Source organism: Aedes aegypti, unplaced genomic scaffold, assembly GCF_002204515.2.
Source record: "Aedes aegypti strain LVP_AGWG unplaced genomic scaffold, AaegL5.0 Primary Assembly AGWG_AaegL5_hic_scaff_696_PBJ_arrow, whole genome shotgun sequence".
Taxonomy (NCBI): Eukaryota; Metazoa; Arthropoda; class Insecta; order Diptera; family Culicidae; genus Aedes; species Aedes aegypti.
In genome coordinates this window covers 5,184-33,177 of record NW_018736380.1, presented here as the reverse complement: position 1 = coordinate 33,177, position 27,994 = coordinate 5,184, and the positions used below count along the sequence as shown (strand labels likewise).

The following is a 27,994-nucleotide window of genomic DNA, read 5'->3' as shown; positions in this document are numbered from 1 at the left end:
ACCTGGCCATCGTTATCATGAACATGTACAGCGCTCCGAACAGAATGTAAACGGTATACGCTGCCCAAATATTTGTCGAGAAGCCGGAGTACAGTATCAATCCACCCTGCAGGGCGGAGCACACGGTCAAGACCCACAGTGTCCACTGCTCGAAGACTCGATTGGCCACGTATCCGGCTGCCATGGCACTGATGGCTCCCAGCAAGGTCAACAAAGCTTCCGCCCCGCCATTGTAGAGGTACTCCTGATTCTGGTCGATTTCCTGCCACAGAAGCTGCACGTAGACTTGCACCTGAATGAAACCAGCCATGGCCAATGACCACCACAAGCTCCACTGCACTATTGTGAGGTTCGAGTAAGCTGCCGTGAAGTGTGTCCATATCAAATTACCAGCTCGATGGCACGAAAATCGAACCTTTGAAGTGTTGCTGCCGTCCGAATCTTGGGGTTTACGACTCTCGAAGGCACTGACAACTGCCGCATTGGAGGTCAGATCAACATCGGATTTGGTTTGGTTGTCGCCATTGGCAGTGACGGTGCCGTTTCGACTACAAACTGCAAAAGAAAAGCATCTTAGCTTAGTGTTTTGTGAAATGTATGCTCAGTTTGGATATCATTCCTGACAAGAAGGCATAAAAATGACTCCCTCCACATCTGACGCACAGTGGGTCGAATCTAAAAATGTACGGTATATAGATATGCAGGCCCATAGGTGTCTTTTGGACGGTTTATGGACAAAAGGTCGAAAGACAAAAGGTCGAAAGGACAAAAGGTCGAAAGACAAAAGGTCGAAAGGACAAAAGGTCGAAAATGATTTGCATGGTGGGAAATTTTTCTTTCTTTGAAAAAAGATTTTCGACCTTTTGTCCCTTCTTTTTTGTTCTTCGACCTTTTGTCCTTTCGACCTTTTGTCTTTCGACCTTTTGTCCTTTCGACCTTTTGTCCTTTCGACCTTTTGTCTTTCGACCTTTTGTCATAGATTCCTTTTGGACATGTTATGGCATCCCGAAAAAATGCTGAACAAACTTGATATTAATAAATATTTGAACTATTTAATGAAATACATGGAAGTAATTGAAAGCCGAATTTAGTTCTATACCATATAACCCGGTTGTAGGACAAAAGGTCGAAGGACAGAAGGTCGAATGACAAAAGGTCGAAGGACAAAAGGTCGAATGGACAAAAGGTCGAAGGGACAAAAGGTCGAATGGACAAAAGGTCGAATGGACAAAAGGTCGAATGACAAAAGGTCGAATGGAAAAAAAGGTCGAATGGACAAAAGGTCGAATGGACAAAAGGTCGAATAGACAAAAGGTCGAATGGACAAAAGGTCGAATGGAAAAAAAGGTCGAATGGACAAAAGGTCGAATGGACAATAGGTCAAAAGGACAAAAGGTCGAATGGACGAAAGGTCCAAATTGTACCGTTGGAAGGATTATCATACACTCAGTTGCTAACATTTTAACCACAAATTCCTCCCTTCTCATCTGAAATTTTTCCTTCTTTTAAATGATAACTGTTCTTCAGAACTATCGTTTAAAGCAATAATTTGTATTAATGCTATTATTTTCCAAACAAAAGATTCATTTTCTGAATGTCGGTTGTTATTATTTTGATACTCCAAAGCATAAAGTAATTATCATTATCTTTTTATTTGATACATTTTCAATAGAGATTTGTCCTTCTTTTATACATCGGCTGTTCTTCATAGATTTCACTTTTACAGCTTGCCTGTATTTTTTTTTTTCAATTGTAATGTTGCCTTCTTATAAATATCAGCTGTTCTTCATGCTTTACAGTGTTTATGAGCATTTCAATTGCATTTCTAACAAGGGATTTTCCTTCTTTTTAAGTTTTGCTGTTTTAGGGCTATGCATTAGATTTTTAACTGACTGTTGGTTTCGACTGATTTAAATTAGCATCAGAGAAAAATAATCATCCTTTTTCTGGAATTAGGTCCCAACTAGGGTAGAGTCTGCTTCTCAGCTACTCTAACATTTACTGAGAGCTTTTCTGATAATTTGATCATTTTTGCATTTGTGCATCATGCTTTTTATTAGGAGATGATCTGCAACCCAAACCGTTAGAAGATTATTCAAGGAATGCAGGTGTGATGTCACACCACCGACGATCTGAAAGCTACCCGTGCTCTGAATGGAGGTTTACAGAAAACACATACATTACTCTTGGACTCAGACTCATTTCTCTTTCGAACCACCTGATGTTTACTACGAGGAGAGGCTATTTCATATAGCACTTTAACATATGCAGCAAGAAAAGCCTAGGCAAACTGCTTCTCCTAGCCGCCTTGAACATTGTTACAGTGAACCAGCCTCGGCAGAGCGAACCCTCTGCTCTGCAGTCGACTCATGGCGGCACGCCATAGGTGCTATAATTCCAGTATAATCTGAATGACAGCCGCAGTTACTGCATTCCAGCACTCGGCATCCCAACACATGCACATTGAGTGGCATGCACCTCGATGCACTTAAAGTTACACAATTACCAGGAGAACATAAATGACCTAACGAGTCTCCAAGTAAACCGCCTTTCAACGCATCAGAATCGTAGTGTGCTGCGCTTCATGAAAATTCTAAAAGTGCGCGCTAGGAAAGAGTCAACACATGCGCTGCTCGGTGCTACGCTCGCCATCGGTATCCAAGTTGTACAACAACTGCTTAGTAACGAAGAGCCTCTACAGCTATTTTTACCTTATTATGCAGGTGTCTAGATGGTCTACATGATACGGTCGAAGACACGCGATCCAGAAATTACGATTTCGATTCTCGATTTAAAATTTTGTCTTCACATCAATTATTGTGCTGTTTTTGAACAACGCATGTTACGAAGCACATGAGACGCATTGAGAAACTACCCTAAAAAAATCGAGGAACACCAACATAGGTCTCAAAATATACAGTGCACGGATGAGCATGAAAGGAATGTGGCTCTTGCACATAAGGCTATAGCACGTACACAGTAACTCTGGATGCACTACGACCTGAAAAGTCTAACAAAATTTCACCAAAATTTTCACCAAAAGCTCAAAATTTTGCTCTCTTCTATACAAATATAGTTTCTTTAGTAGTCGAAACCAGTTTTGAACACACTTATTACTTTAGATTTTTGCTGGGAGCAAAAACATGGTTTCTCAGCAAATTTGGCCATAAGGAATAAATCACTAAAGTGATCTAGTGTCAGAGACTGGTGGAATATTATTGATGTTTTAAAAACTCTACCTCTAGTAGAATAGTAAAGGATACCAACATAAATTTTTTTTCATAAAATTTAGGATTTTTTTTTTCATGCAAAAAATAATGCTTAACTTTGGAGCGAGTAATGGCGCTCAAACCAAAGCTTTTTAGCTAGGGTACTAGGTGGAAATACCTGTGTCCCATCCCTGGAAGACGAACGCGCATTGAGTGACATTAACTTTCTTAGCTGCGTCACTCCCAACAATGATGAAACCATTACATTCACACTTACACCCAATTACAAAAAGTATACTTAACCACACCTACACTCAATTTCAACCCAGTCGCATCACTCGCTTATAGTGAATCCTAGACCATCACCCTTCCCTTCATCCAACTCCTTGACATCTATGAGGGCGTCGGTGAGTCGCTGGTCTCTCTTCATGTAGGTGTCATATCATCATTTTCCTTTCCTTTCCTCGTAACAGAGAAGATGGGCGTGGCTGACAATGAACATTGTCATGTCTTTTCATTTCTGACTTCCGATTGGATAGCTATTCCATCCAAAATAGTTCTCCATGAGCAATTGGAATAAGAGTGGTAAAGCAACTAACATGACAGTTTTCAGTATGCAATCTACGAAATACTCCGTTACCACGCAACGCAAAAAATAATGCTTAACTTTGACGAACAGTTTTTCTTAGGAGTTTTTGCAAAAACTATTTAGTTCTTCAACCAAAAGCATTTTGTAAGTTTTTATATTTCCATCAGATTCTAGAATAATAGTTTAACGATGCACAGAAAACCGATTACGATTTTATCAAAAAATAAAAAGATATAGCATAAACAAAGTGTCCACTTTATAAAATGAACAGTCCTTAGTCGAGTCTAGTACACTGCAATGAAGACGGCCTTACAGTTGAGTTCAAAATATGCGTATCGGTCAAAGGATACCAATAATAGTGAAATCAAAGCCGAATTTAGTAGATTTTCATTTAATTTTACTCCAAATGTTTGATTTCGTTATATATAACTTGTTTTGTCTTGAATGCAAGTGCTATTTATGATTCTACCCCATTGACCCGAATACCATTACCCCGAATGGCATCACCCCGAATTCCATATCCCCGAACGACCCTTTACCCAGAATGACATTACCCCGTATCACAATATCACGGGGCAAATAGCATTCGGGGTAATGACTCATTCGGATAGTGGCATTCGGGGTGATGGGGTAGAATCGCTATTTATGTATACAATATGTTGTACAACATTTAAGGTGACGATGAATCGAAGCCAAACCTCAAATTTTCAAGAGCACGGATCTGGAGAACCGAACACCCGTTTGAGCTGAAAACATAATCGATTGGTTACCACCAGCGAGTGACCAATCCATTAAGTTTTCAGCTTAAACGGATGTTTGGTTCTCCAGATCCGTGCTCTTGAAAATTTGAGGTTTGGCTTCGATTCATCTTCACCTTAAGATACTACACAAAATACACAACTTTGTCGAGTACAACAATGCTTTTAGCTAACACATCGAAAGGTGTAATGAATTTATGGTACAAATTTCATCGTTTTCGATTATTTTTCTACGCAAGTTTCATAATATCAACTAAAGTTCCATGGCAAAACATTAATTGGGTCTCATCTCTCATCGATATGTTTTTGCAGCACGATCCCGAACATATCCTTGTTTTCTTGGATTGCTGCTTTCAGAGCTACGTTTGGCATATCGTCTGGTCCCAGAAAGCCGTAGCGGTAAACGCGCAGCTATTCAGCAAGACCAAGCTGAGGGTCTTGGGTTTGAATCCCACCGGTCGAGGATCTTTTCGGGTTGGAAATTTTCTCGACTTCCCAGGGCAGAGAGTATCTTCGTACCTGCCACACGATATACACATGCAAAATTGGTCATTGGCATAGTAAACTCTCAGTTAATAACTGTGGAAGTGCTCATAAGAACACTAAGCTGAGAAGCAGGCTCTGTCCCAGTGGGGACGTAACGCCAGAAAAGAAGATCGTCTGGTCCCGGAGTCTTCCTGGTTCTACAGGATGCTCCTCTTTCGTTTCTTGGACTTCTTCTTCATCGTCATCCTGACCTCCGTACGGTGTGGAAGGCCAGCTCATCGATTCATGCTGCGGGAATAGTGCTTCAATGATAGTCTTCATCTTCTGCGGACTTCTATCGGGTGGTACAGCTAGGCCTCTTAACTTCGCCATTGCAACACTACATGCGTCACCCCACGGGTTTGAATTGGCGTTGCGACAGGGCTGTTGAGAGCGGCTTTTGCCGCCTTGTACGTTGATCTTTGATCTGTTCTTTCAGCGTCGTTGCAGACTCTCTGCATCCTTTTCCTAGCTCGAATGCAGTTTGCATGCAGATCGGCAATCGAGTTCCACCTGAGTTAGGCTGAGCGGCGATTATGTCTCGGTATACCCTCCCTTGGCATGGTTGTATCTCATGCTTGTGCTAATGCCGCTGTCAACTCATTCGCAGTTAACTGCTGAGCATTGCGCTCCAACCTTAAAGGCCCAAACGCAATGATAGCGGAACGGCAATGGAATGCGGAACTGGTTCACCAGCAAGAATCATACCATTTCGACGAATGAAAGTGAACCAACACTGAATCGACAAGCATGTTATAATTCATGCTGGCGAACCGGTTCCGGTTTCCGTTGCCGTTCCGCTATTATTGCGTTTGGGCCTCAACGCCTAAACAAACACATTCTTGTCAAACTGCAACTTTTTCCACCTCCGCTGCTTTGATTGAGTCGCACACGCTTCCAACTGCACTTCGCTACCAATGTTGTACCGAATCGCTTGATGCTCACCAGTGTTGATAGACTCACACTCAAAATCTCAATCAATACGCTCTCCCGTGAGAGCAAACTCATTAGAGATCTGCTTCGCAAATCTCACACTTGAGATTTTGACCGTAACCGTAAAAAATGATACAGTAACAAAACCCAGCAAAAACTCGTGAAACCCGAATGTTGTTGTTTACGTTTGAAAGGATTAACATAATTTTGCCAGACTAACAAGGAATCATTGCCGTGTGTGAGTAACCTGTGGAAATACGAGACAATGAGTTAAAAAGGTGAGCCAACTCATCCATGATTTTTTGACTGCTGATTTGCGTGATTGACAAACTCACGCATGAAAAATCTCAAGCGTGAGTTGTGAGAAATTGAGTTTTTCACAACACTGATGCTCACCATCTCGCCAGTTCAAACTTCCTGACAGCCCAGGGCTACAGAAGGTTACGTTAATAATTGACTCTCGGCCATCCCGACGGTATGTGCAGCTGGTATCATCGTTGGCAACATCTAGGTTTAACCTTGCTAAGGCCTCCAGTAAACTGCACCCTCTTGAGTTGGTAAAGCGACTGCCCCATGGCCCACGCGTTGAAATCGCCGGCTATGACGACTGGCTTACGATCTTGTAGCTCTTCAGTCAGCTTGTCGAGCATCTCGTTGAACTGATCAATAGACCATCGCGGGGGTGCGTGGCTGCTACAGATGCAGACTCTGTTTTTTTTTGGCTATAACGAAACCTTCATCTGAACGATGTACCACTTCTTGGAAAGGATATCTTCCCACCATCCATTTCGCCACTGATTTTGCGTTGTCTACTATCCAGTTTCCATCGCCGGCCGGGACACCATATGGCTCCGATATGATAGCCACATCGCACTTGTACACCGCCACAGATTGCCACATCAAGTGTTGTGCTGTGGCACAGTGTTTGATGTTAATTTGCATTACCTGGTTTAGTAGAAGTCACCTTTATGAAGGCCGGGCATCGCAGGCCTCCTGTAACGTGGTTGTTACTCTCCCCATTAGCGCAGATCATATACTTTGGAGGTTTCTGGCTGGCTTGGGCCTTGTGGCTTTCTTCTCCGCACTTTCTCCGCAAAATCTAGCAAGATGACCGTACTCGTGGCACCTATAGCACGTTTCCGGTTCTGAGAGACACTAAGTGATTGTATCGACCAGCCTAATTTTATCTTCTCCGTTTTTAGTGCCTTGATGACCGCTTTAATTGGAAGTCTAATTGATGCTGCTCGGCCATTCCTAGCCGAGTGGTTAGCGTCCGCGGTAGCGTTGGGCAAATTTGTATATAACATCGATATTACTGAATCGATTCACATTTGCACTGCTGAATCAATTCACCGATTTAATCGAATCGATTCAATCGATGTTTTTGAATCGATTCGAATTCGAATCGAATTCGAATTGAAATTTAAGAACTTTGATATGAGACCATTGCATATGCATTCGATTTTAACATCCTTAAATTAAAGCAGTTTTGAAGCAGTCAATGGAATAGTTTTACTTCTCTAAGGCTAGCTCAAAATTTGGTTTTCTTTTCATCAGCTTGCTAAGAAATATTCATCATGTTCAACAAAATAAATCGAATCAAAAAATCGAATAAACAAAATCGATTCACCCAATTTCAGATGCCCCAAACTTCGATTCAAAAAATCGATTAATCGGAATGAAAACATCGATTTTAGGAACATCGATTTAAAATCGCCCAACACTAGTCCACGGCTACAAAGCAAAGCCATGCTGAAGGTTTCTGGGTTGGATACCCGGTCGGTCCAGGATCTTTTCGTAATGGAAATTTCCATGACTTCCCTGGACCTAAAGTACCATCGTACCTGCCACACGATGTACGAATGCAAAATTGGCAACATTGGCGAAGAAAGCTCTCAGTTAATAACTGTGGAAGTGCTCATAAGAACACTAAGCTGAGAAGCAGGCTTTATCCCAGTTAAGACGTAATGCCAAGAAGAAGAAGCATTCCATGTGGCCCCTTCCTTATGCGGATCAGCATCTGCATTTCCCCTAGCTTGCACTGCTCCTTCATGGCAACCCTCACATCTTCGTCCGTAGAGATTGCATCCAAGTTATTGCATTCAAGGAACACCTTCGGGCACACGGCTCTCACTTGTACCGTATTACCCATGGCTTTATCGGTGAACTCTTGTAGGAAGAGCTGCTGGCCATCGGATCTCTTTTGAGCTCCAGGATCATATCTCCTGTGCGGGTGCGCCTGACTTTCCGCACGTCTGCACCTAGCAGTTCGAGCTCCGGGTTTGTTGCCTTCGTTGGTAGTTGCTGCGTTCACTGGGCCTGTCTCGTTGATGGGAGCATCCTTGTGTTTCATAGAACCGCTCGGTCTTGCATCTCCTGGGCCTCTTCGGCATGAAGAGCACGCTTTCCGTCTTCTGGGATTTGTCTCTCTTTGCGTTGGTTTTCTTCACAAAAGTGTTTGGCATCGCCGTTTGAGTCAGCGCTTGCTTTATTTCTAACGCAGTCTTGGCCGCCGACAACTCCTTCTCAGTCGATTCCACTTTCTGTGCAACGGCCGCCCATTCCTTGAAGGCTAGTGCAAGGGTTTCTTGGATCTTCAGCACCAATGTCTTGATGTTTTTGTGCACATTGCTTCTTTTATCGACGAACTCGTGCAATTTGTCCACTAGTTTCTTAGCTGCTACAACCCTCGGTAGCTTCGGTACTTTCGACCATGACTTGAGCCTGTTGCTGCTGCTGAAGCTGTTATTGCTGCTCTCGAAGCTGCTGCTACTGCTGCTGTGGAAGCTGCTGCTGTTGTTCCTCCTGATCGCGCTGCTGTTGCTTAGCTGCAATGGTGGTGATCTTACTCAGCCACCTGTTGCGACAGGAAACAAAAGGCTACACCGATTGTTGGTAGCTGATTTAATGTAGCTGTAACGTGAATATGTTTAGTTGAGCGTCCTATTAAGTTTATAAATTAGCTTACTTTTCAGTTGTCCTTCAAATTATAATTTTCATCAAATTTCACTGTCCAACTGACTTCCTTTTAGGTTAACTTTAGCTCCTGGGTAGGTGTAAATTCAATGTTAATTCAATCTTCTTACCTCCACTAGTTCGTATTTAGGCTAAGAAACTAGTTTTAAGCACAATAGATTATTTATAACGTAAGATAACTTTTAGAATAATAGCTTTAATATAATTCACTCCACGCTCTTTGCATATAATCGTCGTTTTGTTGTTATCGTGATCTCTTTGACATCGACCAGTGACACTTTATCAATCCAGTGAGGGAACCGGTTGAGATAGGGTGCGCGACTCGACGGTACCGGTAACACCACCTTTGGCGAAAGAGTTCACTGCGCCTTCTCCGATTTACCATTCCATAATTAGGACTTTACTGGCAGCCATCCTGATGACACTTTGAAAACAGTATTAGGTCGCTTGTTAAAGGGTACTTGCAAATATGTGGCGAAAGCAACAGAAACAAAGTGACGCAGCAGATACGACGGCAATCCAATTAATGGGCCGACTCCCCATCCAAGAAGTAGACGCTCGTACGAGAGTTTCGTGATCGTAAAAATTAACCGAATCTTCGTGTTTCGCCCCCCACGACGCTCCAAACATGGATGCAGGAGGGCTGACAGAAGCGTTGACGAGAGCGTGTGACACAACTATGCTGAGAAAATTGGAGCCAAGGAATCAGCAGCGTCTTGCATACTGGTGGATCGATAGACTCAGTGTATTCAGTGCAGTCGGCTTAAGAGCCAGAAGACGCGTGCAGATAGCTAGATCGGAAGCCAACATGGAAGAGCGTAAGGCGACCTATCGGCTGACCAGAGCCGCGCTCAAACGAGAGATAGCGACGAGTAAACCGAACTGCTATAAGAAGTTGTGGCGGGAAGCTGACGTAAATCCCTGAGGCAACTGCTATCGAGTAGTGATGGCAAAGACCAAGAGCCCAGTAACACTAGCTGAAATCCTCCAAGTTTCTAAAGCCGAACAAAGCTCCCGGTCCAGATGGTATCCTTAACGTAGCGCTAAAAGGCAGCAATCATGGTCTTCCCAGATATATTTAGGACAGCGTTGTAGAAGTGTCTAGCGGAAAGCTGCTTCCCGTGGAGAAGCTGGTGTTGCTGCCAAAACTAGGAAAACCGTCAGAAGATCCTGCTTCATATATACCAATATACTTGCTGGATACTCTTGTTAAATGACGATCTACACGGAAGGCGAGAACGGATTGTCGAAAAGGCAGTTAAAAAGACTTCGACGGTGGATACTACTCGGACGGTCATCGCGTGCGCGGAGAAAGCTTCCAAGCAAAAGAGGAGAGGCAATCGATACTGCGCAGTGAGAACGATAGCTGTTAAGAACGCGTTCAACAGTGCCAGTTGGGAGGCTATCGCCGCAGCCCTATATAGAATACGGGTCCTCGAATATCTGTGTAAAGTTCTGCAAAGCTGCTTTCAGAACCGGGTACGTGTTTACGACACAAATCAGCGGCGGATGTCAACCACGTCTGTTCCACACAATCTCCCTGAGTTGGCCACTCATTGACATTTTGTTTTAAAAATGTTTAGATGTGCTCGGGTGAAAGCTGTGTAAGTTTGTGCTCCGTTAAAATGATACAAAGTTAATGTGAATTATATCATTATGTCCGAAATTTATTTGTAATTCCAGTGTAATGTTGTTAGCCGTTCGTTCCATGTTTGTTCAAATCCACTTGACTCAAAAGCAATTAACGATGTAAGTAATTTCAATTATTGTTCGGACTTGATTTTAACAATACCATAATTTTGTAAAATTGAAGTTTGCCCTGAAGATGAGCAAATAAATGCTCGAAACGTCAGCTTTAATCAAAACAATTGTTCTATTAAGAAACCCGAGGACCGAAAATACGCCAAGAAATCTCGAAAAGCAGTATCGACGGTCGATATTCCACCAAGTCAAGCATAGTATCAGCGGGAGTTCCACAGGGATCCATAATTTGTCCAACTCTGTGGAATATATTGTACGGTGGAGTGCTAATATTAAACTTGCTGAGATTATCAAGTTTGCAGATGACGTCGTTCTTGCGATAACTGGCGAGACTGCGGAGGAGGGGGAGATACTTACGGTGGAATCACTAGACACCATTGAATCGTGGATGACTGAAGTCAAGCTGCAGTTGGCTCATCACAAAACGAAGATGGTGCTGGTCAGCAACTACAAGGCAGTTCAGCAGTTTGAGATCAAAATCGAAGGACACGCAATTTCATCGAAGCGCTTTCTGAAGCACCTTGGAGTAATGGTCGATGACAGGCTAAATTTCAACAGCCACGTAGACTATTCCTGCGAAAGGCAGCGAAAGCAGTTAACACTGTAGCTAGGAATATGCCCAACATTGGAGAACCAAGAAGCAGTAGGAGGGGTCTTCTGGCGACCGTATTATCGTTCATATTAAAACACGGAGTCCAGAATTGAGCTACAACACAATCGAGAGAAGCTGGCAGGTACGTCCCGGCTCATGGCTATATGGGTGGCGAGTGCCTACCGCACTATATCGTCGAAGGCAGTGTGCGTTGTTGCCGGAATGATCCTCATCTGCATCACTCTGGCTGAGGTCATTGCATGCTACCAGCAAAGGAACACAAGGAATGTGAAGAATACCATCAGACTGGATACAATGGTCAAGTGGTAGCAGGAGTGGAATAACTCGGAGAAATAAAGGGTGACCCACAGGTTTATTCCTAACGTGCCGATGTGGACTGCTTGACTCAGTTTTTGTCAGGCCATGGATGCTTCCGGAAATATCTGCACATATTCAGACACGCAGAGTCTCCATACAGCTAAAAATATGTTGTAAATTTTAGTTTATTTTCATGCACATATTTGGAGCATCAAACTAAACTGAAATGTCAACAACAAATCGCTTATTTTTTAATCAAATGCACTTTAAATTTACACGATCATGTGACATTCAAGCATCTTTGGTTGAAAATTAAACGGGATGCTGTAACAATAGCTGAATTTTGGTTTACTTTTACTTGTATTCTTCTGTTAACACTACATTGAAATTTAAATATTTTTATCTGTGCACATTGTCCGGCCTGTCCAAATATCGAGGAGACTCCGGAGCATGTTATATTCGACCTTTATTCAAGGATATACAAAGCGAGTTGATGTCAGAAACCGCAAGCGTCCTAAATCCGGACAACATCGTATAGAAAATGTGCCAGCATAAAAACACTTGGAGCGTGGTGAACAGAGGGATAACACAGATTATGTCGTCGCTGCAAAGGAGATGGCGTGCACACCAGAGAGTTCCGAGCCGCGATCGAAGCAGGCTGGATTTGGCGTCGGGGACTAGATCGAGTAGAGCGGGCGTAGCCTAGAATCGGTAATAAGTCGTCGGGGCGCCTGCAAACCGGAAGCCATCCTCTAACCGGAATTGCTGAATCGATCATGGTACTTGGCCGACCAACGCCAAGACGGAGTATGCTGAGTCCATCGCCGGGGTCTAGCTGAGTAATTCGCGAAGCAGCATGGTCTTCGGGGCGCCAGACAACCGGATGCTTCTCACCACCAGAATCCTCGGAATCAACCCGGATAGCATCGGTTCTAGAGATTTTTCGCCGCCGGGAACGCGTAGCCGGGGTAGGCTAGCTTCGTCGTCGTAGACTAGGCCGAGTAGCATCGATCGGCACTATTATCACAAGCTCAGAGAAATATTAAAATTCAAAAGTGAAAAAATGATCAATAATAGGCGCTGTCCACAAAAAACCGTAACGCTAACCGTAACCTCTAAAAAATCTAAAGCATGTCTTGCGCTCGGGTGGCCCACTCAAATTAACCTAAAAATCGTTTTTTTTTTTTTTTTTTTTTTTTTTTTTTTTTTTTTTTTTTTTTTTTTTTTTTTTTTTTTTTTTTTTTTTTTATTATTAGTATCATTCCAAACATTACATTCATTATTTCTTATATCTAGGTGTTCTGTGTTATTAGACAACACTATCATCCTAATTTGGTAAAACAAATCTAAGATTTTATTAACATTTTGTTAACAACATATTACATTTCATTTGCCGTAGCAGTTCAGATTTTTTACAGGTGAGTTGATTTCACCTGCTTATAAGAGAAAAAAAAAAGTTTTTAATATACTTAACCTAACTTAACCTAATCATATAACGCATTAATCGTGGCAATAGAAGATTGTAACGATTTTTGCCTGAAATTATTGGTTATTTTATTTGACATTTGTTCCAATGTTTCAACATTGGATATCCTATGTAACTCATTGGTACTATACCAGGGAGGAAGCCTCAGAATCATTTTCAAAATTTTATTTTGAATTCTCTGCAGAGCTTTCTTCCTGGTATTACAACAGCTAGTCCATATTGGTACAGCATACAACATGGCTGGCCTGAAAATTTGTTTGAATATCAAAAGCTTGTTCTTAAGACAAAGTTTTGATTTTCTATTAATAAGGGGATAGAGACATTTTACATATTTGTTACATTTGGCTTGAATGCCCTCAATGTGATTTTTGAAAGTTAAATTCTTATCTAGCATGAGTCCTAGATACTTAACTTCATCTGACCAATTTATTGGAACCCCTCTCATCGTGACAACATGTCTACTTGAAGGTTTCAAATAAAGAGCTTTTGGTTTATGTGGGAATATTATTAGTTGAGTTTTGGAAGCATTAGGAGAAATCTTCCATTTTTGCAAGTATGAAGAAAAAATATCCAAACTTTTTTGCAATCGACTACAGATGACACGCAGGCTTCGACCTTTGGCGGAGAGGCCTGTGTCATCCGCAAACAAAGATTTTTGACATCCCTGAGGTAACTCAGGTAAGTCAGATGTGAAAATATTGTATAATATTGGTCCCAAGATGCTGCCTTGGGGAACACCAGCTCTTACAGGAAGTCTTTCAGATCTGGAGTTCTGATAATTAACCTGAAGTGTACGATTTGACAGATAACTTTGAATTATTCTAACAATGTATGTTGGAAAATTAAAGTTTTTTAATTTTACAATCAAACCTTCATGCCAAACACTGTCGAATGCTTTTTCTATGTCTAGAAGAGCAAGACCAGTAGAATAGCCTTCAGATTTGTTGGAACGGATCAAATTTGTTACACGTAAAAGTTGATGAGTCCATGGCGGAATCCGAACTGTTCATTGGCAAAAATTGAATTTTCGTTGATGTGGGCCATCATTCTGTTCAAAATAACCTTTTCAAAAAGTTTACTGATGGAGGAAAGCAAACTGATTGGACGATAGCTAGAAGCTTCTGCAGGATTTTTGTCTGGTTTTAAAATTGGAACAACCTTAGCATTTTTCCATTTGTCAGGAAAATATGCTAATTGAAAACATTTGTTAAATATATCAACTAAAAATGATAAGCTACTTTCTGGAAGTTTCTTGATGAGGATGTAGAAAATTCCATCATCGCCAGGAGCTTTCATATTTTTGAATTTTTTAATAATAGTTCTCACTTCTTCCAAATCAGTCTCCCAGGCATTTTCGAAAACGTTCTCTTGATTGAGAATATTTTCGAACTCCTGAGTAACTTCATTTTCAATTGGACTAGTAAGTCCTAAATTAAAATTGTGAGCACTTTCAAACTGCATAGCAAGTTTTTGAGCTTTTTCGCAATTAGTTAGTAATAATTTGTTTTCCTCTTTCAATGCCGGTATAGGCTTCTGAGGTTTTTTCAAGATTTTAGATAATTTCCAAAAGGGCTTAGAGCCGGGGTCCAATTGAGAAATTTTATTTTCAAAATTTTTGTTTCTTAAATCTGCAAAACGTTTCTTGATTTCTTTCTGCAAATCCTGCCATATAATTTTCATAGCAGGATCACGAGTGCGTTGAAATTGCCTTCTCCTCACGTTTTTAAGACGGATCAAGAGTTTAAGATCATCGTCTATAATCACGGATTCAAATTTTACTTCACATTTTGGAATTGCAATGTTCCTGGCTTCAACAATGGAATTTGTTAAAGTTTCAAGAGCATTGTCAATATCAATTTTAGTTTCTAAAGAAATGTTAACATCAAGATTAGAGTCAACATACGTTTCATATATATTCCAGTCGGCTCGTAAATAATTGAAAGTGGAGCTGATAGGATTGAGAATCGCTTCATGCGTTATTTGAAATGTAACAGGGACATGATCAGAATCAAAATCAGCATGAGTAACTAATTGGCTACAAAGATGACTAGAGTCGGTTAAGACCAAGTCAATCGTAGATGGATTTCTAGAAGAGGAAAAACATGTAGGGCTATCAGGGTATTGAATTGAGAAATATCCTGAAGAGCACTCATCAAATAAAATTCTGCCGTTGGAATTACTTTGAGAATTATTCCATGACCGATGTTTGGCATTAAAGTCACCAATGACAAAAAATTTTGACTTATTGCGAGTCAATTTTCGCAAGTCAGTTTGAAGCCAATTAACTTGCTGTCCAGAGCATTGAAAAGGCAAATAGGCAGCTATGAAAGTATATTTACCAAACTGTGTTTCAACAGAAACACCTAAAGTTTCAAAAACTTTAGTTTCAAATGACGAAAACAGTTGATGTTTTATACGCCTATGAATGATGATTGCAACTCCCCCACATGCCCCATCAAGTCGATGATTACGATAAACAAAATAGTTAGGATCTTTTTTAAATTTGGATCCAGGTTTTAAATAAGTTTCGGTAATAACTGCTATATGCACTTTATTAGCTGTAAGAAAATTAAACAGCTCGTCCTCTTTACCATTCAGAGAACGAGCATTCCAATTTAAAATATTTAAATTATTATTTGGATCCATTAGAAAAACGTAATCCAATAACAATTTTATTTGTAAATTTTACACCTACTTGGACTGCTTCAGTCATAGTGGTGGCTTTGAACATTGCATCAATCATTAGATTCAATTGTTCAGTTAGAAAATTAAAATCAGAGGCAGACATATCATCTGATGATTTCCCATTGGAATTTTCGGTAGACGAAGAAGCGGGGTAGGAGTTACCTGTGGCGGTAGGGTTTTTTCCATTTGATTTGAAACAAGTAGAATGGGTACTCATGGAACGAACAGGGGAAGAGTTCAAATTACCTGCTACGATATGAGCAAAGGATTTACCGTGGGTAGATACATTCGAAATTGAAAGATTCGAACGGCTACCCGACGGATTAAAATTTGTTTGTGAATGAGCATGATTATGATCTTCCTGGTGGGTATGATTCCTAATCAAGCGATCGTTAACTGAAAAATGAGCATTGTTCGATACTCTACCAGGCAAATTCCGGAAACGACCGTTATCGTAACGGATATTATCCTTCATCTGCTTGGCACGAGCCTCAACGACTCTTTTGCGTGAAATGCATTCCCAAAAGTTAGCTTTGTGAGGGCCCTTGCAATTGGCGCATTGAAATTTTCTGGTATCTTCTTTCACAGGACAGTCGTCCTTAGCGTGAGAAGAACCTCCGCAAATCATGCATTTAGCATCCATGCGACAATTTTTTGTACCATGACCCCACTTTTGGCACCGACGGCACTGAGTGGGGTTCTGGTAATTTCCTCCAGGTTTCTGGAAATGTTCCCACGTCACACGGACATCGAACATAAGTTTAGCTTTTTCTAAAGCCTTAATATTATTTAGTTCTTTTTTGTTAAAGTGAACTAAATAATATTCTTGAGAAAGCCCTTTCCGAACAATGCCAGATTGGGTTCTCTTTTTCATAATGATTACTTGGACTGGGGAAAATCCAAGTAAATCATTTATTCCATTTTTGATCTCTTCAGGTGACTTATAGTCACTTGAGAGACCTTTCAAGACGACTTTGAACAAACGTTCAGTTTTGTCGTCATAAGTAAAAAATTTGTGCTTCTTCTCTTCAAGATATCTGAGAAGAAGTTCACGATCTTTAAGAGTTTCCGGCAAAACGCGACAGTCTCCTTTCTTTGCGATTTGGAAGGAAACCTTGATTCCCCTAATGGAGTTCAAGATCTCCTGCCTAAATCCCCCAAATTCGGAACAACTGACCACGATAGGCGGCACTCTTTGCTTCCTCACTTGAATCAAAGAGCCTGGGCTAGAGGCTGCTTCGATTTGGTGTTCGGAAAATTTGTCTAGAGCATCGAACTGATTGCTCATTTCAATACAATTATTCATTTCACCCTTGGAAGAAACTTCGCATTCCGGGGAAGCGTCCTTTCTTCCATTCTTGCCACGTGTAGAGACAGTTTTAAAACCCACTTTTTTGGAAGGAAGTAGTGAATTCAGAGATTCACCCTTCCTTTTGTTAGTTGTTGATACCATGTTTAATTAATAAACGAGAAAGACGTGACCTTCGAGAGGTTTTTTCCCTAGACGGTGTCCAAGAAGGATTACCACCGCTAGCTTTCGCCAACGGGTCCAACGAAAAATCGAAGGCACGGGTCCAAACAAGGATCGTAAAGGGATCAATAGTAGAAAAAATAGCACTGAAAAGTACTGTTTAAGTAGCACTGAAAAGTACCGTTTTTAATTTTAGCACTGAAAAGTACTGTTTGTGTAGCACTGAAAAGTACTGTTTTATTGCTTTAGGTAGTTTTTAAGAAAACTTCCAAGAGCAGAGAGAATTCGTGTACGCACAGCTCGAAGGTACGATGCGCACTGACCTAAAAATCGTTTTTAGTTATTACTAGGGACGCCATTTTCAATATGTCTCGAAAAATGTTTTCCGAAGGTTTCTACCGTCAATTTACAAATTCGTCCCACTGTGTATCGTTCACTTACCTGAAATGGTACTGGCACTACGGCTATCATTTTCAATTTCCGCCTGGACTGCGCCGTTGCCGGAATCTGTGTGACTTTTACTGTAGTCGCCGGAGTCCGAGTAGAAGTAGATGCTGCTTTTGACCGGTGGTAAAATGAACGACCACAGCAAGGAAAATGCTTGCGCTGCCGAGAAAGACGAATAGAACGGAGAGAAATTTGTTCTCTACTTAAGTGAATTGACACGGACGTGGCCGAGACGATATTTCCTGCTGAGGGATTTTTTTTTGGAAGGTGGCCTATGGGAGGAAATTTTGTGCGCAAAGTTTAATGCATAAAGCAAATATAATATTGAATGGACGTAAGGCTGAAACGAATGGCATATTGCTTGCAAGCGGGGAATGAAGGATTGTGGCACGTCAACGATGATAGAATTTTTGGGGGAGTTTGTAAAGTAAATTTAAAATCACGAGTCTAATGGAAGAGAGGGCCGTGCTTTTGGGTTGGGCTATTTTCGCTTTTGATTTCGTTTGACCTTATTAAAAAGCTTCTACGATCTTTCTAGATGACATGGATGCAGAAGGCAGTAGAGCCTTTATTCATAAACGGACAAAGTTTTGATTGACTATTCATTATGAAAGGAAATTTACTTTCGCTTTTGAAAGAAAGATAAACAAAGACATTTCTGAGTGGTAGTTCAAAGGATCAGAGTGCAACTCAAATCTACTACGAACCGCCAGTACAAGAACAGATAGTGGTAACAGATTGGTTGTTATTTTTTTTATATTTGAATACTCATAATCTTTACTTCTGCTTTCGTTATGCATAGCTGAATAACAGAAATTATGTTATATTATTTAGTAAGTTGTGGGTCTCGCACCATCAAAGTTACTTACATTATCAAAGATATCCCGTTTAACGGTATAACTAATATAACAAAATCGTCAGAGATTTAAATGGATAGTAAAATAACCGGGGAAAAAACTGTGTTCTTGACGTCGAGAGTCATTCAGAAGAAGTTGTCTACAAACGAATAAGTGTGAAATAGCATCAGTGTCACCAACCCAACGCACGGCCCTCCGTCCTTTACAATCTAATTGTCATTCTTATCACACCCAGATAAACTCAACCCAAAATCTGTACCCATAAATTACACTTACCACCCAGCGTAATATAGTTCAGCTCCCGAAGATCCATGGCGCCGGTGGACACCATTGCTTGGCCGAGAACGCTTGCCAAAAATCGCCCACTCAGAATTGCTGCCCGAGTATTGCCGGTAACCTGTTGATACTTGTCCCGGCTAATCTTGGCGTAGATGTATGTGAAGTATGCAACCTCGGCAGCCATGTAGGTGCCATACAGGACCTGAACCACCTGTAGAGAGTGGAGTTTTTTGTTATGCAAGATTTGCTTGGTGAGTTCGTTTATCTTGTGTTATGGTTTAGCAATTATGCTCGAACAGTCATGACGGTCAATACTAGAATTAAAAATAAGCTTATAAAAAGCATTTTTGTAGAACAAATCATATTTTTAAAAAAATATTCAGAGATTTCATTTGAACATTTGAACATTTTGATAAAACATATGTAACCATAATAGATACAAACGATCGTTGAGATCCACCCTAAAGACGTTATAGCATTGTATTCATATTGTGCCGATGAAGAGAATTGGGAAATAAAAGTCAGTTGAATTCGTACCACAGAAACGAATGCCTCGTGTTTAAGTTCACTATCGGTATCACGGAGTTTCTGCCTTACAATTCTGTAGACAGGATTCTTACAAATTGCGCGTTAAAGCAAAGTCGCGAAATATCGTTTTTGCGGTGGCAAATGAGCCAATTGGATGGTTTTGGAATACCGACGCGAGTGGAGGACATAGCGCAGGGGCTGTGGGGTTAATAAGAACTTTGTTTGCTGCAGAAGATTGTAAGGGCGATATTGACCAGTCCGATCGCGAACAGTTTGAACAGTTAAACGCGCAAGATCCACGATATAAGCGACGTGTAAGCGATAGTACGATTGACGCTATGGATAACGAAGCAGTAAAGTTTTTGGTCGATGCATTAAGAAGTATATCTGTGGATAATGTACGTCGGTTCGATGTGCGCGACGTAAAGGACATCTTGGTACCATTTGACCCTGATGTTCCCACGACGCCAACGGCAGAACAATGGATCGAGTCTATTAAAAAGGCTGCCGCTTTGTATAAGGGTGATGATGCATGGATGCTACAATGTGGCATCATAAATCTCCAAGGAGCAGCTAAAATTTGGTTCACTGGCGCTACGGTGACAAATTGGGCGGAATTTAAAGCGAAATTGGTACAAGATTTTCCGACCTCGGTGGACGTAGTTAGTATTCACCAAACCATGATGAGCAGGAAGAAGCAGCCTGGAGAAAGTTTGGAGACGTATTTCTACAGCCATGTAGCGCTGGGAAGAAAAGGAAAGTTGCCTGATCAGGCCACCATCAAGTACATAGTATCGGGTATTGATGGACGTTATGGGACTATCGCGCAGGTCGATACACTGCCGGAGCTTCTAAAGCAACTGAAGTGGTTGGCCGAAGTAAACCAACTGAAGCCTATAGACACATCACGAGGATCTTCGACGAAAGTGATAACGAAAGGGGAAGCTGTGAGTGGTATAAAATGCTACCGCTGTAATGGTGTAGGTCATGTAGCAGCAACGTGTAGTGAGAAGAAGTGTACTCGCTCAGCTGCGAATTTAGAGTGCTTTCGCTGTAGTGAAAAGGGGCATTATGCGAAAAATTGTAACAAATCTCTTGTCAAGAAATCGACGCCTAGAGTGATGCAAGAGATTCGCCAAAAAAGCAATTACCGTAAAACGGGGTAACTTTGATAATGCGGGTAACTTTGATAGTGCGAGACCCACAACATATTGAACGAAATAACGAAGTTTCTGTTAATCAGTTAAGCAAAACAAATGCAGAAGTAAAGAGTATTAGTATGACACTTCATTTTAAAGCTATTTTCATTAGAATCAAGTGCATTTGAGGCTTTTTATACGAATTTTAAAAATTGACACAATTTTAGCATTTCCGAAACGCTTAGAAACATTCTGTGCTACGATCACTATTTGATGTAGTTTTGAATAGTTGGCCACTTATTTTTGACAGCCTAGTTATCATAGAACATGAATACGGTCTCAAATCTCCTAGCGAATAGCATTTTCACAAACTGGGATCATTTTTGTAATCTAAGTCAGAAATTTCCATATAACGTTAAACGCCTAGAGGTATGCAATGCCCTACAAATGTTCGTTATTCGTTCAATTTTGTTCGATTCATTCCCCATTATCAAAGTTACCCCAAAACAGAAAACCAACTTTCGATTATATGAAAAATTATATATCCATTCATAATAAATCTTTTGGAAATCTATCGACTGCAATCGATAGCTAGGATGCCAGTACTTGTTTTAAAAATATAAATTATTATTCTTTGAAACAGCATGCATATATATTCAAGTTTTCTTCGAAAAAACTATCAAAGTTACCCCGTTTTACGGTACGTTAAATCAATTAATATTGATGGTAACAGCGTGGATGCTTTGTATGATTGTGGCTCTGCAGTTACCACGATAAAGGAAAGCTGTCGTGGAATTTTGAGTAATATTGAAATGTGCAACATGGAGTTGATTGGATTTGGTGGAAACAAAGTGCAAGTGAGAGAACGTAGTTCCGAAAAAATAGAACTGGACGGACTATTCATGGAAGTAACATTGCTAGTTGTACCGAACAAAGTGCAAGCGAATTCAGTGATAATTGGACGAGATATCCTGGATCGAGACGACGTGCGGTTCGTTAAAGAAAGGGGAAGTGTCCGAATAGAGAAGATTGACGATGATCGATCTCAAAAGACTACGCTTGAGTGTGATCCGTTGGTGCAATCTAGCATTGTGCAGCCAAATATGTATAATATTCGTGCATTTGAGCCTATCTTACCATGTGAGATAAATGTGGATGGTGGTGAGGATGAACGCAAGATGGTATTGGACGTAATACAGCGATATCGCCACTGCTTTGCGAAGAGCTATAAAGAGATGGGCACAGCTAAAAATTGTGAAATGGAAATTGAGTTGGTAGATGAAAATCCAGTGTACGTTAAGCAATATCCGCTGGAATACTCTCGTGAAAAAGTTGTTGAAGACACAGTTGAAGACTTACTAGAGGCAGATATTATCCAGTTGTCCAAGTCCCCGTACAATAGCCCTACTGTGTTGGTGAAGAAAAAGAGTGGTGAGTGGCGTATGGTTGTAGATTACCGTGCAGTTAATGCGAAGATGGTTAAAGATAAGTGGCCGATGCCAACCATTGAAGATTGTTTGAATAGACTTGTGGGTGGAAGTATGTTCGTGGCGATCGATCTGTTCCGCGGATATCACCAGATTCCGTTATCGGTGGATAGCCGGAAATACACCGCCTTTTCCACGCCAATAGGCCATTACGAGTACAAAAAAATGCCTTTCGGACTGTCCAATGGCAGTGCGGTATTCCAGCGAATGATCGATGAAGTGATTGCGCCACTCCGCCGAAAAGGATTCGTAGCATACCTGGATGATGTAACCTTTGGGGGAAAAGATATCAAGGAGGTGATGGAGAAGTTTGAGCTGTTTCTGAATGCGCTATCGGAGAATGGATTAACAGTGAATCTGGAGAAAACACAATTCCTGAAAAAGAAAGTTAATCTGTTGGGTTACGAAATCAGTGAAGGTGAAGTGAAGCCAGAATTGGAGAAGATTTGTGCCATTAAGGATTTTACAATCCCAACTAGTGTCCGAAATGTAAGAGAGTTTCTGGGCTTGGCAAATTATTTTAGACGTTTTGTGAAGGAGTTTAGCATTCTGGTTGAACCGTTAACACGGCTGACAAAAAAAGACGTTGAGTTCCAGTGGAAAACTGATCAGCAATCGGCTTTTGAGAGACTAAAAGTGGTGTTAGTAAGCCGACCAGTGATTGTGATGTATGACCCAAAGCGAGAGATTGAGTCACATACGGATGCTTGCTCACACGGTTTGTCGGGTATACTATTGCAGAGAATGGACGACGGTCTGCACCCGATAAGTTACTTTAGTCGTAAAACATCATCAACGGAGTGTAATAAATACAGCTATGAGCTGGAAGCTTTAGCTGTTGTGGAATCGGTAGAACGTTTTAGAAAGTATTTGTTGGGCCGGCATGTGAAAATCGTAACTGACTGTGAGGCAGTAAAGAAGACTATGGCTAAGAAGCAGATGTTACCCGTGGGTGGGAAGTGACTGTTAAAATTATTGGAATACGACTACGAATTTGAGCACCGCAAGGGAGAGAAGATGAAGCATGCTGACTGTTTGAGTCGTAATCCAGTCGAAGATTTCGTGCAAGAAGAACCGGAGCCTGCAATGGCTAGTGTGATGCAGATAAACATCGGTGAAGATGAGTGGTTAAAGCTTTTGCAGAGAGAAGATGAACACTTGTATGGTCTAATGAATGATTTGTCGGCCCCACCGGTCGATAACCGTAGCAGGCAATTGCACAAGGAGTACGTCCTGCAGGATGAAGGTGTAATGCGACGCTGCAATGACGGGCTGAAGTGGGTGGTTCCAACACGTGCGCGATGGAGAATCGCACGTTGCTATCATGACGAGTTAGGCCACAAAGGTGTCGATAAGGTATATGAAGCAGTTCGAAGAAATTTTTGGTTTCGCCGAATGAAGAACTATTTGAAGAAGTATATCGATTCGTGTGTTTACTGTGCGTACATGAAGAAAAAGCCTGGACACAAGGAAGGGCTGTTACATCCAATAGAGAAAATACCAGTGCCTTTCGATACAATTCATGTGGATCACCTCGGTCCGTTTGTACGCTCTACTCTCCAAAACGAGCATATAATTGTATTGGTTGATGGATTTACTAAATACGTGGTGTTGAAAGCCGTCCGAAGCACTAAGACCAAACCAGTGATACAAATGTTGAGTGACGTGTTTGCTACATTTGGTAAACCTAGGCGAATAATCACCGATAGAGGAACGGCATACACATCGAAGGATTTTGAAGAATTTTGCGCGCAGTTGGGGGTCACACACGTAAAAGTAGCGGTTGGAACTCCCCGTGCTAACGGTCAGGTTGAGCGTGAGAACCGAAATATTCTGCACTCAGTGAGATGTATGGTGAAACATGATGATAAGAGCTGGGACAAACAACTTCGGCTAATTCAGTGGGGATTAAATACCATGGTGAACGACACGACGAAGGTATCTCCACATTCGCTACTGTTTAGTTACAACCCGCGAGATATCATGCAAAACCAATTGCTAATGATGTTTTCGGTCGAAGCACCTCTGGGTCACTCTGAGGAACTCAATCATGTTGTACGTGCAAGAATTGAGAAAGAGCAGCAACGGCAAAAGATGTATTTTGACAAACATCGGCGGGCGACAAGACGTTATCAGGAAGGTGATTTAGTGCTGGTGGAAAACGGCGTTCAAGCTACTGGACAGAGCAAGAAGCTGGAGCCACGCTACAAAGGACCGTTCATCATTCAAAAGGCTGTCGGTAACGATCGATATTTGATTGCCGATGTGCCAGGAATTAAACTAAGCCAGAAGCGTACGTCAACTATTTTTGCGGCCGAGAGGATGACACCGTGGGCTGTAAATGCTGCCATCGAGACTAGTGATGATGAAGATGCCAACAACGAAGACTATTTGAGTGGTGTAGTGTCCGTTGTAACCATAATAGATACAAACACAAAGACGTTATAGCATTGTATTCATATTGTGCCGATGAAGAGAATTGGGAAATAAAAGTCAGTTGAATTCGTACCACAGAAACGAATGCCTCGTGTTTAAGTTCACTATCGGTATCACGGAGTTTCTGCCTTACACATATTATATTGTGCGCAAAAGGTTTCAAAGCCAGATATTATTCTAAATTCATTTTTACTGTTTTATGAATATTAACCCGTATATTTTTAACGAATATATCAAAAAAGTTCAAACTTTTACCATTTCTGAAATCTATGTCAATTTTTTTTCGTTTTAGTTCGAATGGAATCGTTTGTATTTCTTTCAAGGATCATTAGAGTTTTTGGAAACTTCCACCGGTTCGGAAAAAAAACTTAGCCTATTTTGATCTGGTTCTACGGAAATCCCATAAATAATCGAAAAAGTACCCAAAGACAAAGCTGGTCCCATCGTCTAATTGAGTAATCACATGATGTCCGTAATCGAAACTGTAAAGACAAATTAAAATAGAGTCAGATTTTTAAAAATTGATTGAAAAAGAAGTTGGGTTATTTTTGATCCGACTTGACCCAGTGGCCCATCGGAATTACTCCGAACCGATTGATATTTCCAAAAATTTAAACAACGATCGAAAAAAGACGATTCATTTCGAATTAAAACGAAAGCAATCCGGTTAGAATTGTGGAAATAGCAGTAATACGAACTTTTTTCCTATTTGTTGGGCGGATATGGGTTGAAAGTCATTTGTGCGACATTAGCCGTAAAAAGGCAGAATATCTTCCAGTAAATAAATGGTCAATGATTAAGAATATTAATAAACAAATAACTTAAGTTCAAACATTGAATGCGCTGACGGAACTAAATAATCTCAGTTATTTCTTGATAATTTTTTTTTAAATATTCAAACTGTTTGGAGAAAAAAATGAGAAATATTAAAAACCCTATTTTTTCTTTTTTTTATCTCCAAAATTTACATGCAAGCAGCATGCGTCCAAAAGTTCCGATTTTCTATCATTTTTCCACAAAAAAAAATGAAAACGAAATAATACACCGTTTTGGTCAACTACTTAAGAAGTTTTTGTACAAATGTAAGATTGACTAAAGAAGTGGTTTGTTTTTATTCGTGGTTAAGTCACTCTGTCTCTCCATATAACCGAGCGGTAAAAGGAGTGGTTAGGTTGCGGAAGGTGAAAATTTTTCTTACATTGTTTTGTAATCGTTTGTAACTTAATTCTGAAACCCAAATGTATATTAGGTTTGAATCGTTCGATATTTTTCATGCTGCTTGGGAACCAGAATGGGTAGTTGTTCACAACTTTCATGCATTATTTTCTATAATATTTCTTAGCTATAATGATAGAAGCATAGAAATTTCAATTGGAAGATTATGTCAGACAACCGGTTTCTCAGGAAACCATTCTCCCTATACGATTGTCGTGCAATTTTGGTACTATTTTTTGGCATCAATGTCACTTTCGAAACGATATACTGAGGCACCCAACCCCTTCATTATTTTTTCGATATTTTTTACAATTATACTTTTTATAAGTAGTGCTATTGGATAGATGTTTTAGATTCGGAATAAGCAATCGTACATACATTTTTGGTTGGAATATATCAAAATAATTACTGAAAAATCGGTTTCTCATAAGATAAAAAAAAAATGCCTAGAAAATCAAATAGTTTTTGAAAATTTGTACCTCACGAATGCCCAATAACTACCTAAGAAACATAAAATCTGGCGTAGCTTTTCAGAACGACTTATCTTACATTGAGAGGCTCCCTATGTTTACTTTCTCTTTAATCAACAAGTGAGCCACATAAATCTCTTTTGTTGCATTATCTGCATGTTAAAATGATTTTGAAAAAATAGTGCAAAATGAAAGCATCTGCACCAAACGCAATAATATGACAATTGTCTGGGGGAATGAATCAATTGTTAATCAACATGCTTTCCTGTCCTATTCTTATTTTACCAAGATTTTTTTGTAATGACAATTCTTGTGATTGTATCCCAATCCTCAGAAGTAGGGATAAACTATTGTAAGCGTGCTAGCTCTGTTGTTTGTTTTGCGTCTTTTCCAATGACAATTTGATGCATTTGTGTGGGGAAATCTTTTTGAACGATTTTTGAAAGCTTATTTGTTCTACATAAATGCTTTAAGTAAGCATATCTTCCTTTCTAGGGTTCAGCACTTGATTACTCGAACAATTGATTTTTTTCTAGGTACCCTGTTCCGCAGAAAATTATGGATTTTTTTATTTTGCAATTCCTCATCGTAGGAAAACAGATTCTATTTTTTGGTAATTTTGACTTTTTGAGGTTTTTTGAAAGCAGCAGATCTCATATTTGGCCTACAAATGCGTCGTACTTTTGCGCTTCTCAGTGCAAAATTTCAGACAATTTTTGGCCGAGAAAAAACCCCCATTCCAAAGTGAACCATGGAAGTGCCCAAGTTTTTTGCCGAAAACGATTGCGCTGTCACTTTTTTTTAGCTGAATGAATAAATTTATTTAGATAATTAGGAATTTCCTAAGGAAATTGTCTTTTTCAGGCATATTTCGCGGTTCTTTGATGTTTTTTTTCATCTTCAAATTACTCGGAAAAAATTGCTCATAAGTGCTTGCTTTCATATTTGGCTTCAAAGGCATTGAATTCACTTCGTTGTTAGTGTTATTAGCAGTCACGGTAGTCGACACGTTTTCGTTAACATTACACAGCCTTTGCCTGCAGCATTCACAACACAAGTGATCAAATGAACGTATGAAAGAAAAATGACAATTAAATGCAGCTGGTAACGATGGTGTCACTGGAAAACGGTACGGTTTTGTTTGGTTCTATCATTTTTCGTGATAGCAGCTGTTTTAATTGTACATATGTGTGTCATATTCGACATAAGATTGAATTATTCTTGTTGTTTATGGTCGGACATTTATGAAATCAATGCAAAATTCATGATTTCAAAAATGTCATCGTGTCAAACGACATTTATTTCACAGTTTTGTGTTTCTCTGTGTTAATTCTACTGCCGTGTTTTTGAGAGGGGGTTGTTGAGTGTAGAAAAACCATTTTACTGATGACCATAGAAGTGAACTAAAAATCACGAAAAATGTCGAATGTTTACAGCATTGGTTATGGTATTTTAAATGCAACATTTTTTACGCGGATGACATTTTTTACCTATTTATTGAAAATCGTTGGAAACCCAAGCAATAGAGTAAAGTGGGGCAAAAGTTCGAGTGGGGTAAGAGTTTCTCTTTAAGATTTCAAACTCAATTCAAGACAAAACTTATAAATGTCATGGTGATTCGAGTTAGCGAACCCAGAGAGCCGTAGCGGTAAACGCGCAGCTATTCAGCAAGACCAAGCTGAGGGTCGTGGGTTCAAATCTCACCGGTCGAGGATCTTTTCGGGTTGAAAATTTTCTCGACTTCCCAGGGCATAGAGTATTTTCGTACCTGCCACACGATATACGCATGCAAAAATGGTCATTGGCATAGTAAGCTCTCAGTTGATAACTGTA

At 40.4% G+C, this 27,994-nt stretch overlaps 1 protein-coding gene across 2 annotated transcripts in view; it reads right to left on the bottom strand.

Moving 5' to 3' along the window:
- LOC110681310 (thiamine transporter 1-like) overlaps positions 1-19,128 on the bottom strand; it is a 39,413-nt gene extending 20,285 nt beyond the window's left edge. Inside the window, exons 1-3 of one of the 2 annotated variants that reach the window (XM_021857066.1) lie at positions 18,884-19,127; positions 17,745-17,909; positions 3-555 (exon numbers count right to left, since the gene is read on the bottom strand). In XM_021857066.1, the coding sequence (XP_021712758.1) occupies positions 3-555; positions 17,745-17,909; positions 18,884-19,070 (905 nt within the window). In that variant the 5' untranslated portion in view covers positions 19,071-19,127. Of the gene's footprint in view, positions 1-2; positions 556-17,744; positions 17,910-18,883 lie in introns of both variants that reach the window. The other variant, XM_021857068.1, reaches the window with a different exon arrangement.
- Positions 19,129-27,994: the final 8,866 nt, after the last annotated feature.